This window comes from Xiphophorus hellerii, chromosome 18, assembly GCF_003331165.1.
Source record: "Xiphophorus hellerii strain 12219 chromosome 18, Xiphophorus_hellerii-4.1, whole genome shotgun sequence".
NCBI lineage: Eukaryota > Metazoa > Chordata > Actinopteri > Cyprinodontiformes > Poeciliidae > Xiphophorus > Xiphophorus hellerii.
Genome location: NC_045689.1, coordinates 30,816,062 through 30,829,819, shown reverse-complemented (window position 1 = coordinate 30,829,819; position 13,758 = coordinate 30,816,062). Strand labels below are relative to the sequence as shown.

Genomic DNA, 13,758 nt, shown 5'->3' with positions numbered 1-13,758 from the left:
CACACTGATGCATTTTCAAGACGTCTACTCTGTTAACTGAAGGGAAAGCCTCCAAGACAAATAAGTCTGCTCTGCTTTGTCGGTGATTTATAATCTGCTAAAGGCTACTGCGCTGAGCAAAACAAAACTGCGGAAAACAGAGACAAATTGTTTGAATAATAAAATATAATCATGTCCCCCACTAAATGTCCCTGAGGTGTGTATTTTTTGGTTTGCCAGGAAGGAAATCTATTAAAATTTGATCACAACAACACTTACAAAACCATATTAAGAAAATAAATTACCCCAACGTGTCAAAAACATCTTTGTTAAAACGTTGTCTGGGAGATATGACAAGTTCATTAATGTGAAGTGCCTGCAGAGTTTTTCCTCTGCCTCAGCTCAGACGCATCGCCTCCTGCCTGCCTTGCAATGGCGTCCCAATCACGCCGCAATCTTGTCACAGCGAGACACGCCAGCATTCATCAGAACACAGCAAACTGACGTGAACCCTGACCTGCAGACGCCTCAATCTGGAGGAAACGTTGGCAAGCCCCCCCCCCCATTCTCGTCTCTCTGCTCGAGAGCGCTCGGCATCACGGGTTCTGCCGTGGAGCCCAAGCATACGGACACACACAGGATGACACACACAGAACCCGCTGCTGCTGACTGACTGACAGGAGCTGCACGGTGTTCAACTTCACAGGCTCTGTTTCAAACCCTCGACAACTGACTGACAGCCTGCTGAGAGCCGGGTGCTGGCAGAAACACATGCTTTATTTACCAACCAGCAGGGGTTTGCCAAGCTCATTATGGGGAGAGCATGGACAACTTTGAAACCTCCTGGAATGGAACTTGAAATCTAATAGAAAAACCAAGTGAGGGTAAAGCTACGTTTTGTAATCCAAAAGGAAAAAGTCTTTTATTTTGGGGCTTGGACTCGGGATGTGTTAATTTTAGTTAATTAACACGATACAATTTTTAGCACAATTCATTGCATTTGTTTCTCTCAAGGTGGAACCTTTATTGCGTGTTTCTGGTACGCTCATAAACTTGATGGACAAGCAAAGTCTTCAAACAAAGCGATGGGCGACAAAGCTACTTATCTGGGCCCAGTGGAGGTAAATTTTTGCTTCAAAAAATGATCTGCTGGAACGCTAGAAAAGAATATTGTTGTGTTCAACTTGTGCTGAAAGGAGTTAGCTTCTCAGCCAAACTCTTCAATCCTAAGCTAGCATCTCGACGCTGCACATATCATCCCCAATGCTAATGTAAGCTTCCACATTTTTAAAAACAGATTTTCACCGGAAGAACACCAAGTCTGGTTCCAGTCAGGCGTGTTGTACCCAGTTCTTCAACTCGAACCAAGACGTCAAACAAACAGCAAAAATGGAGGCTAACAGCGGCCGCAGAAGCACATCTGCCATCTTGCTGCTACGCTCTACTTCAGTGTTATCCCCTGTTAGGCTTGTCACAATAATCAATAAATAAATTAATTGCATGATAAGTTAAAACTAACTCAATAATTCCCAATTTCACGATTTATCGTTTTTCTCTGTACCAAAAACTGAATGATAAAGGTCTTGAGCCTGGAGTTTTTGTCTCAAATAAACCTTTTTTGAAGCATAATTTTGTTTCCTGAGAAACAAAATTAAGCTAATAATTGATGTTATTATTTGTTTCTGTTATTTTGTTTATTTATTTTGGATATTTAAAATGTCTTCCAGTTCCAGGGTTAAATGTTCATTAGAATTTAAAGTTTACTAAATTTAAAGTTTATTGCAAAAATGTATTCTTGCATTATTGCGCTATTATTATCATTATACTACTGGCATATTGTCTCAAAACAACAATATTATCATTTATCGCGATAACTTCTGGGAAGATTAATCACCCAGAAACATTAGTTATTGTGCCAGGCCTACCCCCTGTTGATGTTTGGTTTCCATAACGGGTGGAATCGGGTGTTGGCTCTTGACAAAACAACTCTGTTCAGAGGCACGTGAACCGAACATGTTCTAGAACATTCTAGCTCTTTTTGTGAAACACGATAACTGGGAAACTGTTGCAAGGCTTGATAGCTCATGTGGACAGATCATCTCCTTTCATTTTAACTCAAGTAGAGCTATTGAGCAAGAAAAATTTGGCAAATCTTTCACTGCAGACAGTGATATACACCAAAAGATTAACAGCTTTTCACAAAAACTGGTTTTATTTATTTTATTTTCATTTTTAAGTTTATTTGATAGGGACAGACAGACATACAGCGACATAGACAAACTGAACAAAACAGCAGTCCCATGTTTGCGTCATAGTGCAATAGCAACAGCTAATTCGCAGCACTTGTCCCTAGATGGGCGGTGAAAAAGTACATCTAAAAAACTGAAGTGATAATAATTTAAAATAGCACAACATAATGTTGACAACATCTACAAACAAACAGTGAAACATAAAAACATCAAAAATGGATTCAGTTCTGTTTTTGACATAACCAGAGTTTTGTTTGTCTTTTGAATGTTCTAAAACTGGTTACGGACTATAAAGTAACGGCTCAGGGAATGGGGATGGGAATCCCGCATAGAATTTTGGAAAACAAGGTATCATTTTTCTTCCACTTCAGACGTACATAAAATCCCAATTGTCACCTTGTACCAGCTGCCTTACCTTTGCGTATCGTATTTGTAGCGCCCCCGTGTCCAGCTGTTTGACTCTCGAGTCATGTGTGGACACTAAAACGCCGTCCTTCCTCCACAGGATGGTGGGTGTGGGGTTACCAGATGTCACACAGCTGAGGACCACGGTTCCGTCCACAGCCACCGTTTGATTGGTGGGCCCCTGTCGTATAACTGGTGGCGGGCGGTCTGACACAACTGGGGGAAGAGAGGAAGGAAAACGGGCAATTACGAGAAGCCGTGGAAGCTGCTAATGTGGTATGGCCAGGTGAAAGGAAACTGGGATTCAGTCAATTATATCCAGCTGGGGGGAAAAAGCAAACACAAAAAGCAGAGGAGAGAGGAACCTGAACAAACAGAGAGCAGCGACACAAAAATAGGAAAACAGTGGGGATCGTAGGAAAGGAATTAAGTTCAATTTTTAAGAACTGGAAGCAATTTTAGTTTTTTGTTGTTTTTGTTGGGTTTTTTTTATCATTCAGCAGCAGGCGTTGATGCTGGCCAAATAATTGCTGAGAATTAAAATGAAAAGCTTCGTTTCCTTTTCAATCAGGAGCCTAGCAGTATGCATCAGAGCATAAGCCCCCTCCCCTGGGTCACAACAAAGAATTTAAAAAAAGGCTTAAAAACTCATCAGAACACATAAACTTATTAAAGCAATGGTGCTGAAACTCTTCCCAGCTTACTTACATGATTTCTGAGAACAGAAATTATGTAAATAAAAGGAAGTAGGCAGCTACATGTAAAAAATTAAAAAAAAAAGGTCTATGCCCACTTCTGGCCTGCTTGTTGCGATTCAACTTTTCCAATCCGCAACCAAATTTTAATCAGATCGCCTCAGTAAAAAGATGAATAAAACATGCTGCTACTTATTCATGACTTTAACCAGAGAAAAAAATCTATTCAAACCATTCAGGCCTTATGTGAAAATCTAATCACCCTTAAATAGCTGGGTATGCCACCCTTGGCAGCAACAACTGCCATCAAGTGCTTACAGTAACAGGCAAAGAGTCTTCTACATCACCGTGGAGGAATTTAGGTCCGCTCTTCCCAACAGAATTATTCATAATTCACTGGTGTCATCCAGGACGTTACCAAATGCTACAGTAGGAGTCATGTAGACTTCTTTGCTTGTTTCTTGAAGTGGTTCTGCCTCTCTTTTTGCTCAGGTTCACATCTACTTGAGCACTTAGAAACATTGAATTCATTAGAATTGGTTATTCCTGCCACATTTGAATGTTTTTAAATGGTTCTAAACTGATGAATTAACTGCAGGGTTTGTTTTATTGTTTGGCTTATTTTTAAAGGGGTATTCATGGTTCATCTTGATTTTTTGCTTTAGGATTTACGCTGAGTGACTGACAGAACCAGACATTCCTTACGTTTTTCTGGTTGAAAGGAAGGTCATTGCCTTCTTATGCAATTCCACTTGATTCTCATCTCCCTTCAGTGCTACATCTGGAATTTCTCCCATTGAGCTGAATTCTTCCAATAAAATTTCAGCCAGTCCAATCAGGAGGGCAAGTAGTCAATGAGGACTTTGACTTTCTGAGCTGTTTTAGAATTGCATGTCTGGCTGTAGTTTGGCAACGGCATCAACAGCCGCCTCGTTCAGCTCAGCACTTGTCATAACACTGTGGAGGACGGTTATTTACAGTGCACACAATTTCTGGCAAGCTTGAAGCGGTGCATTAAATCCGAGAAACAACGATTAGCTAAAATTTAATGCCTCCAGCAATCAATTGTTTTTCAATAACCAAGGGTCCAGACCCTCTGAACAAAGCAAAGCATAGAACAAAATGGCTTTGTACGTCTTTCCAGACTTATCTGTATTTGATGTCTTTTTAAAGTTTTTAGATCAGGGATGTTGTGTTTGCCTTTAAATCTACTTCAAGTTGTCAGGTTCTATTTTAGTGATTTCTTGACAATATCAGTTCGGCACTAATCTCCCCTGGGTTAGGGAAGTGACACTGATGCAAAAATATATATTTATATTTTAATCTGTACATAGTTCATTTATAGTGAAATGTGTGAAATAACTAAAAGATGTTTGATTAAAAAGTAAAAAGCTTACAGACGCAGCTACAGGATCAAATCTGTCGCACCTTGTTAGTTGGATCGCTTCAGTCCACAGAAAGACGAGACGCAAAGGAGGAACTTTAATAAATTTCATTCACTGTATTTGCTCTGTGCCGTGTGCGATTCATCACGTTTCCACGTAGTGTTGCCTCCGTCTCTCTTGTCATTATTAATATTCATAGCCCTACTGATGACCGTTGCTGTCTACTTCTCTGATTTACTTGCAAATTACATTCACAGAGGGAAGCTCAAATTAATAGCAAACACAGTAAAGCAACATATAATGATGTATTTATGTGTGCATAGATCTTTGGAAATGTGTTGCGGTGTAATCTGCGGCTGTTTTGTCTCCGCTTTTGTGTAAAAGGGATGGTACAATTACTAAAACATTGTCAGCAGGACCTGTTATTACCAGATCTGCCTGCGGAGAAGTGTTGGCCTCAGAGCGGCCCGCTCACTTTAATAACTGTTATTATTATCCAGAGAGCAGGACTGAATGAGAAACAGGAGAGCAGGAGATAGAGCATTCCATTGTAGGCCTTTAATGAGGAGGGACATTCTGGTAAATGAGGGGATGAATCTAGGTGTGTCGTAGATAGAGTGGTGGCTGCCCAGATATCTGTGGTACCGGCGGAACCGAGGCCCGGCTCGTCCACGCGGCCGGCGGCGATTGGCTAAGCTGCGTAATTAGAGGGGCCGGCCCAGGCCTCACCGCACGGCCGCAGTCTCCCGACGTTAGACAACAGCAAGCCAAGCATGGAATACTGAAGGAGACATTAGCCAGCACGAAGCCAGAGCAGCAAGAAAGTGAGCCATGGGTCTGGATGCAAAGGCACCAGAGAGTCTCAACCTCCTGACAGGAACACTCGGAACAGGCCAGACCAAACCTCACAAACCTCAACACGGATTGTAATACGCTTTAGAGCACAACCACAATATTACAGATGAACAGTGTTATACTCACAAACTTTAGATTATCTCAAATTCCAATAGATCCGATATATTAACTTCTCTTTCTGTGTTATTAACTCTCTCCCACGGTTTCCTGGGTGTAGAAAAGGTCTTTAATGAAACTGTCCAGTGGTGTGTCTCTTGTTTTTTCACTAACAGCCAAAAAAAAAAAAAAAACCCACACACACAGCTGGGTAATAAAAGTATGGATTTCCACTTCAGGATTTCATAAAATACAAAATTTTGTAGTAATTTGAAAAGAAAAAAAATAAACTAAATCTGCTTTGTTTGTTCAAGCTGATCCAGCAGCATTGGAACTCCTTTTAGTGTGTGTATGGGTGTGTGTGTGTCCAACTCAGATTACCCCAAGTTATGGTGCAAAGTTCTGTCAAACAAAATGGTGATGTTGAAGCTAAAGTGGTAGAAATCTATGTGTTCATGTTTGAATTTGTCCATCTAAATAGTTTCTGTGTATATTTACAGTGGTACAAAAAGTGGATATCGTCCATATGCATATGGGCGCCACACATCTCCTCTTTCCTTCACACTGCAAGCGCGCGGCAACAAATCCTGTCGTGTAGAACTACAACGCTCTGAGTGAATGGGAACGTTTACGTATTGCAGCGGAAAATTACCTCGGGGGGAAGCACGTCAAAATGCAAAATGCATCAAAAGGTACATAGTTGCGCTACTGCATATTTGCAACAGACAAAAGGAATAATAGATGTAAAACTAATAATATTGGTTGATTTTACAGAAAAGTGTAGAAAGCAGCTTAAAGAGAAATGGTTTCCTACCGTCAGTAACCTCAAGCAGGGCCTTGGTGATCACACTGCCAGCGATGTTCAGAGCCTGGCAGCTGTAGTATCCCATGTCGGAGCGCTCTGCGTCTGTGATGGTCAGATCCCCGGTCTGAGATACAGAGAACCGGCTGGAGGGTTGAGGTGGTTGGTAGGAGAACAGGAGGTTCTGTAAGGAAACCAGAACAGAGGTGTCATAATATTGATCCTCCAAGCCTGCATACGGTGCTTTAAAAAAGAAAATCTCCACACCCCTTTAACTTTTCCACACAGGTGTCCGGATCTAACTGATGGGCCACATCATTTAAAATATATTGTACACACAGGATTGGTTTCAGAAAGTTTTTATCTGCATGAACCTGCAGATAAAAACAAATCCGCTGTGCAACAGGTCAGCTAGTCAGATTGCTTCAAAACAACCACAGCTTCCTGTTAGGAATTAAACATGGCACCCGAAGGTTCAGTTGTGTGGACAGATATGTTGGTGTAACTGTTTTTATCTAGCACCATCTGAGTTTTTAGAAATAATTGCTTTTAGTTATATTATATAGTTTATTTTGTGGATGAAAGGCCAACCTGCATAAAAACGGATTTGTTTCCCCAGATATTTGGTTACCTGTGGACTAGGCCTCAGTTTCATTACAGACACAAACTTTAGTGTATTTTGGTTGGACTTCACATGAATTTGACATACTACAGTAATATTGTGAAAAGGTTGCTTTTTTTTTTTTTTTTTTTTTAATTAAAATCCCCTAAACTCTGACAGTGAAAAGTAAATGGAAGTTCAACACAATCAGTAAAGTTTTTGGCTGTTATGTGAAAAATAGCTGAAAACATTTAAAATGAAACTGAAATATTTAACACTTTGCTCCTCCTTTTACCTGACTGCCTTCCCTCTGCCAGAAAATGGCCGGCTGTGGGTTCCCAGTGGCCTCGCACTGGAACGTCACCGTCCTGCCAACTCCAACCACCTGATTCCTCGGCCTCACCACAAACGCTGGGGGCACTGCAGGACAGCCATGCCGATGGTTAACTCCGGTTTAGGCAAACATACTACAACATCACTACAGCACAAAAGATACCATCACACATCCAATATTATTTGAATGGAAGACGAGAGAAATTTGCCTGGTTTCAAATTTGTTACGGCTTGGTTTCAAATGTCTGCATTTCGACAGCAAATTAAAGAGTGTAGCTTTTAAAGCTAAAATATACACACATGATAGATGTAATACATATTTTTAAAAAAACAATAGTTACTTCCATACTGCTCATTTGCATGTGCAAAGCTATGGAGCATTAAAATTTACATGGAAATGGGGAATAAATTTGAGCCATCTGTCCATGCTGACAACTTCCAATGGTGTAGGCCTCACCAGAATGCTGTTCATGCATCTTAATGACAAATTCTAGCTCAAATAAAGAGCTACAGCCGTTACAGCCAAACGACAACCATGCAGTTCTGTGGTGACATTGGTTTAATAGGCTAAACGTGCTCCAAGACTGTGTCCTCTTAACACTAAAACCTAAAATCTTTTTGTCATTTTTAAACAGAAACGGAATAAATATGCAAGAATGCAATCTCATAACTGTCACCTAAGATATGAACACAATTTGTCTATAAGTACCAGGTGATTTTTTTATTTTTGTTTTGTTTTTTTTGGTGATGGGGTGTTTAAAAATGGGGGGAAAATTAAAAGAATGAAATGATGCAGCATTACCTTGGAGGCACAAGATGAGCTTTTTTTTTTTTACCCTCTAATGTCCTTTTGTCCCCGTTGCCCGTGACAACAGAAACATGACTGCTGATTGAAGGGTGGAGAGGTGATGGGTGAAGGATGGAGGGGGGGTTGTGACACCTTCCTGTCTCTGTCAGGGTGGTGAAAAGGTGACGGGTGACATTTCAACTTACCAGACACGACTAAAAAGGAAAGAAAAAACAAAAAACAAAACACAAAATGCCAGAATGAATAACCAAATAATAACAGCATGACAACAAATGAAAGATAAGGGGGAAAAAAACAGCATGATGTCCAAAGATATAAATAATCAAGTTGTTTTCATCCTGTGGGAACAAAATAGACATGTTTCATCCTTCATGCAAACCCTAGGGACAGAAGTATTAGGTTGGGTTATGAGGAAAGAAAGCATTTACATTTTTTTACAGTTAGGACAATTTGAAGCAAAAATACACAATTTATTTGGTTAAATCCCATAAATATGAATATGAATCTCATACAGGACAAAATAATTTTCAACGTTATTTTTGTAACCACACATTTTTTAGTTTTGCCACAAATTCACCTTTGAATTTTGGTTTGAACTTTGACTGGACCATTCTATCCCACATACAACTCTGGAAAAAAATTAAGAGACCACTGCAAAATTATCAGTTTCTCTGATTTTACTTTTTATAGGTACAAGTTTGAGTAAAATGAACATTATTCTTCTATTCTATGAACTACTGACAACATGTCTCCAAAATTCCAAGCAACAATTGAGTATTTATTTGTAAAAAATGAGAAATGGTCAAAATAACAAAAACGATTCAGTGCTTTCAGACCTTCATATTCATTTAGAAACAACAATATTAATGTCTGAACTCAGGAAAAGTTCAGAAATCAATATTTGGTGGAATAGCCAGGAGGTTTTCAGTGGGGTTCAGTGCAGTGGGCTCTTCATTTTTTCCAGAGCTGTGTAAGCTTTGATCTAAATTAGTCAGCTGAAGCTCTGGCTTGATGCTTAGGTTTTGTCATTCTTCTGAAAGATGAATTTCCACCTCAGTCTCAAGTCTTTGCAGCTTGTAATAGATTTTCTTCACTATTTTTATGTATTTCCTGATTACCCAGGTGCTAACAAAGGAAGAACCCCAATTTGTTTTTGAGGACCTCACTGGGTTGCTATATCTTAGTTCCTGAAACAGCTTTGCATATTTAAACTGGGTCCATAAAAACACAAGGTGAATGTTAACTGTCACTCGCCGGTCCTAAATCCCCCTCTGGGCAATCGCTCACCTTATCTAATCTGTCTGCTTCAGTGGCTTCCTCAGAAACATAAACGCTGGCGGTCAGAATAATGGCCGAACCCTCCCTCCTCCCGCTGCCTATAGCTGGCCTTTAAAATGCAGATAAGACTCACATCAAACACTCCCGACGCAAGACGGTCAGGTCTATCTGTGTGCTAGTGGGCCTAGATACGGACTATCATGAGACACCCCTAACACACACACAAACACACCCTCCCTTTATATAACCATTCATATGTGTCTAAGCCTTTAATGAGGTAACCCAACCTCTCCCATGTTGCTTCTGATCTCAGTTGCGGACTAGGAGTGAGAAGAGAGCCTGAAATCTGAACTGGCTGAATAGTTTCTGCTTCCTGTTGGTTTTTAGCACAGAGGGAGATTTTCTGTTAAAGGTTCCGACACGTTTCCATGAACAAACTCCAGTTGATTCCAAATTCATAACAGCAGTGTTTGTGACAACGGATGGATAGATGGAAGAGAAAGAGATGAAGAAATAGAAAGTAGGGGAAAAATGAATGAATGGATGGATGGATGGATGGATGGATGGATGGATGGATGGATGGATGGATGGATGGATGGATGGATGGATGGATGGATGGATGGATGGATGGATGGATGGATGGATGGATGGATGGAAGTTTGACAATAAAACAGGCCTAAATTCTGAAAGAAAATATTTCTATTTATGTTATTTCCATTCTTTTTCCATACTTCACCAAACCATAAAAAAGTTTGGATTAAACTCTGTGTTGATCAGACGGAGGAGGAATCTTGTTATCAATAAAACTATTAATTAGAAAGTACAAATCCCCAACACCGTGGCCTCCATCAGGAGTCAGGCTGTAAATGAAAGGTTTCCAATAATCCATTGATCGCTGTAACAGCACGCTTTAAATGCTCTATCGCTCATCAGAAATAACAGTTCAGTGATCAGGTCAGGTGAACACAAAAGCAAATCTGTAGCTGAGGTCATGATTGCAGCCTTGGGGGGTCCAGTCAAAGGCCACTCCGCTACATGTGCTCAATCTTGAAAGATAGTGCCCCGTCTTTATAAACGATGTTTAGCTTGTATTCTATTAAAAACCATTTCACCCAAACAGGTTTTACCATTTATCACCACTAGAACAGCACAACGTGTGCTGACAAAAAAAAAAAAAAGTTCCTCTCATTCACACTCTGCTGGCAGCAGCTCCAAGCCGCCATCCAGTCCCTTTACATGGGCTATTAGCAACACTGCTCTGGGGACCATAACTCTTTTCAAGACTTTCTCTACACATAAATCAGCGCTAACAGCAAAGTGAGCCAGCTGAGAAAGAAAATAACACATTGATTTTCAGACTGCAACTGTCAATGCAGTCTGAACAATTCATTTATAGAAACATGCTATTCACTGATAAAGCTTCATTTAAAAAAAAATAAAAACACTCACACACACACACGGAGCAAACATTATCTGACCGCGCCAGCCACAGAAAAACTTCCATCCAATTTTGAAATCGTTCGTATATGATTACCGAAAAAAAGAGATCTTCGCCGTATTCTCATGTGGCTTAGATTAACGGCTTCACAATGAAGCCATAAATACGGAAAGTGACTTGGTCGATAATGTGTTGGTTCGATCAATCACGTGAATATTTTTCCTGCGATATTTATAACTCCAGAGGAGTTGTAGCTGGCTGATAAACAAGCATGTGAAACAATAATTCACTGATTGAGTTCGTTATGGGAGCAGAGCCGTTTGAAAGAAAAATAGCCCCGAGCGCCACTTCCACAGTGTTGTCTTTGTTCACTGAGAATCTGACCACAGAAGGTGAGAGGAATCCCCTCTGAAGTGTGCAGCTCTGGAGGCTCATGGTGATACCACACGCCTCCTTAGTCTTCTAAGACAGCTAAAAATAATAAAACATTTTGGTCATAAGATGAGATGAGGCAAGATGTTGGATTTGCAAGTGATATTTAGCAGTATTTTTGAAGAAAACTAACGGTGTCTGTTTGGCCTAGTAAAAGATTTACAAATCGCTGTTGTTAAGATATACACAGCTCTGGAAAGAATGAAGAGTCCACTGAAAACCTCCTGGTTATTCCACCAAATATTGATTTCTGAACTCTTCCTGAGTTCCAACATTAGCATTGTTGTTTCTAAATTAATACTTGTTTTCTTTGCATTATTTGAGGAGATCTGTTGTCAGTAGTTCATAGAATAAAAGAACAATGTTCATTTTACTCAAATATATACATATAAAAAGTAAAATCGGATAAACTGATCATTTTGCAGTGGTCTCTGAATTTTTTCCAAAGCTGTAGATGTTGAATGAACATGTGCATTTGAGGAACCCCACAAACTACTCTTAGAAATGCACCAGTATGAAAATTTGGACTGTTATCAATATCCGTTATTAATATTGCTTTTATAGCCGACAGCTGAAATTTACTGATTTTATAAATATTTCACTACCTTTTCGATAGCTTAAAATAAAAAGCGACAACACCTCAATCAATTAATATTCCTGGTGCATCTGACTTCACCTCTGCTTCAGTTAAACTCCCCACAATCCTTTGCTACATCCCTATCACTGTCACATGACCGACCTCTGCCCCTCCCCTGTTCAGCAACAAGATGGAAATAAATGTTGGTTGTAAATATCATCTCAGTTTTATTTACCGGACTGATACCGATATTAATGGCGATATATCATGCATCCCTAATTACTCTAACAATGTTAAAGTGAAGTTGATTCCAAATAAATAGATTTATTTTACCAGACAAAAGGTTTTATAAAAAGCTTTAAAAAAGACCTCATCTCTACTTAGATCTTCATTTTAAGATTTCTAGAGATGAGTGTTGCGAATTAGCTATGCTGTGGACATTGTGATGCAGGCATTGATCAATGTTTCTTGTATTTGTCTCTTATCAAATAAACAATTAAATAACATTGTAGTCAAAGATTTAAATAAAATCTTCTTTGAGTATCCTAAAAAGTGTCTGATGTGGTTGACAGTTAGCGAGTCATGGCATTCGCACACTTTGTGCAAATAATTACCATCCCGTCTGTCATTCTCACAGTGGAAGCATTTTCAACACTTTGGTAGGTCTTGGACCACTTTTGAGGTAGGCAAACATAAAACTCCAAGATGACTAAATAAATCATCTTCTGGATTGTTCTATGCCGTTTTAAAATTCTTTAAAACATGACTTGCAACAACAGCATAGGAGATTCTTTGTTTTCCAAAAACAATAGTGGTAAAATCTTGAATTGTTTTTATCCAAGTCTTTTTCAGCGTCTCAGCTACTGAGTCGATTAGCATAGGCCTCTTTGAGAGCAATTTTTTACCTCTGAATTATTGTTATTCTGCAGCACAGGTCCTCTGTCACAGAAGCTAAGCAACAAAGCCCGACTCTGGAGATTTGATGCAGGCTGACGGCGGCGGTCGCGAAACCGACAAACTAAACTGTTGCTCCCCACATCACAGATTTCTTCACTACTACAGCGACATCCCACTACCTATACATCGTCCCTTCTGCTTTGGCCCATTTAGACCTACAATTACCCTGCTTTTCTTTCCATCCCTGTGCCCGCATCTGTAATTAGAAGCATGTCATTTCCGAGCGTGGGACTGTGGCCCGCTTGCCTTTAATTAGCTGGACTACTCTCTACCCACAGCCTCGCTGGCCTCTGTGCATCTCGGCCTGCTTAAACTTCACTCTGAGGAGAGAGTGGAAATTGTTCTGGGCATCAGTCAGCATCTGATTTAAACAATATGATTCCTGCCATGCCATCATTTTTTTTAAACATTCCTCTTCATGACTGTGGCAAGAGAGTTTTCTTGGCTGAAGTAAAGACAGTGGAAGGATTTGCACAATTTAACTCTCACCAGATTGCGAGTTGAAAGGCATGATGTATGAAGAAAGGACGAAAGGAAGAAAGAAAAAAAAGAGGGTCAGTGCTTTAGTATGATCATGCAGACAGCGGGGAATTGCCCTGAGGTTAGGACATTTAATTTCCACTGAGGACAGGGGAGGTTTTAGCATTTCAAATATGATTCTAAGTCAGGAGAACAGCTTATTGAGCCATGCATCAATGCAGTTCCCTTTCATTAACTAACCTTGCATCAAGGGAAGAGAAAGAATGGGGGAGAAAAAAGCAATAAGAGGAGATATATTGACGGGTGTATTGGCAGGTGGACTTAATCTTATGCCTCAAACCAATCTAAGGTTTGGTGTCTTACTGAGTGAAGTGGGAAGTAATTGTAA

The 13,758-nt window shown here is 40.0% G+C and overlaps 1 protein-coding gene across 4 annotated transcripts in view; it reads right to left on the bottom strand.

Annotated features, from left to right (window-relative positions):
* Positions 1 to 13,758, bottom strand: part of robo1 (roundabout, axon guidance receptor, homolog 1 (Drosophila)) — a 362,874-nt gene that overhangs the window by 38,985 nt on the left and 310,131 nt on the right. For 3 of the 4 annotated variants that reach the window (XM_032590626.1, XM_032590628.1, XM_032590629.1), the window contains 4 exons: positions 8,394 to 8,402; positions 7,363 to 7,487; positions 6,479 to 6,650; positions 2,644 to 2,849 (listed from right to left, as the gene is read on the bottom strand). In XM_032590626.1, coding sequence (XP_032446517.1) covers positions 2,644 to 2,849; positions 6,479 to 6,650; positions 7,363 to 7,487; positions 8,394 to 8,402 — 512 coding nt within the window. The remainder of the gene's footprint in view (positions 1 to 2,643; positions 2,850 to 6,478; positions 6,651 to 7,362; positions 7,488 to 8,393; positions 8,403 to 13,758) is intronic. The other variant, XM_032590627.1, reaches the window with a different exon arrangement.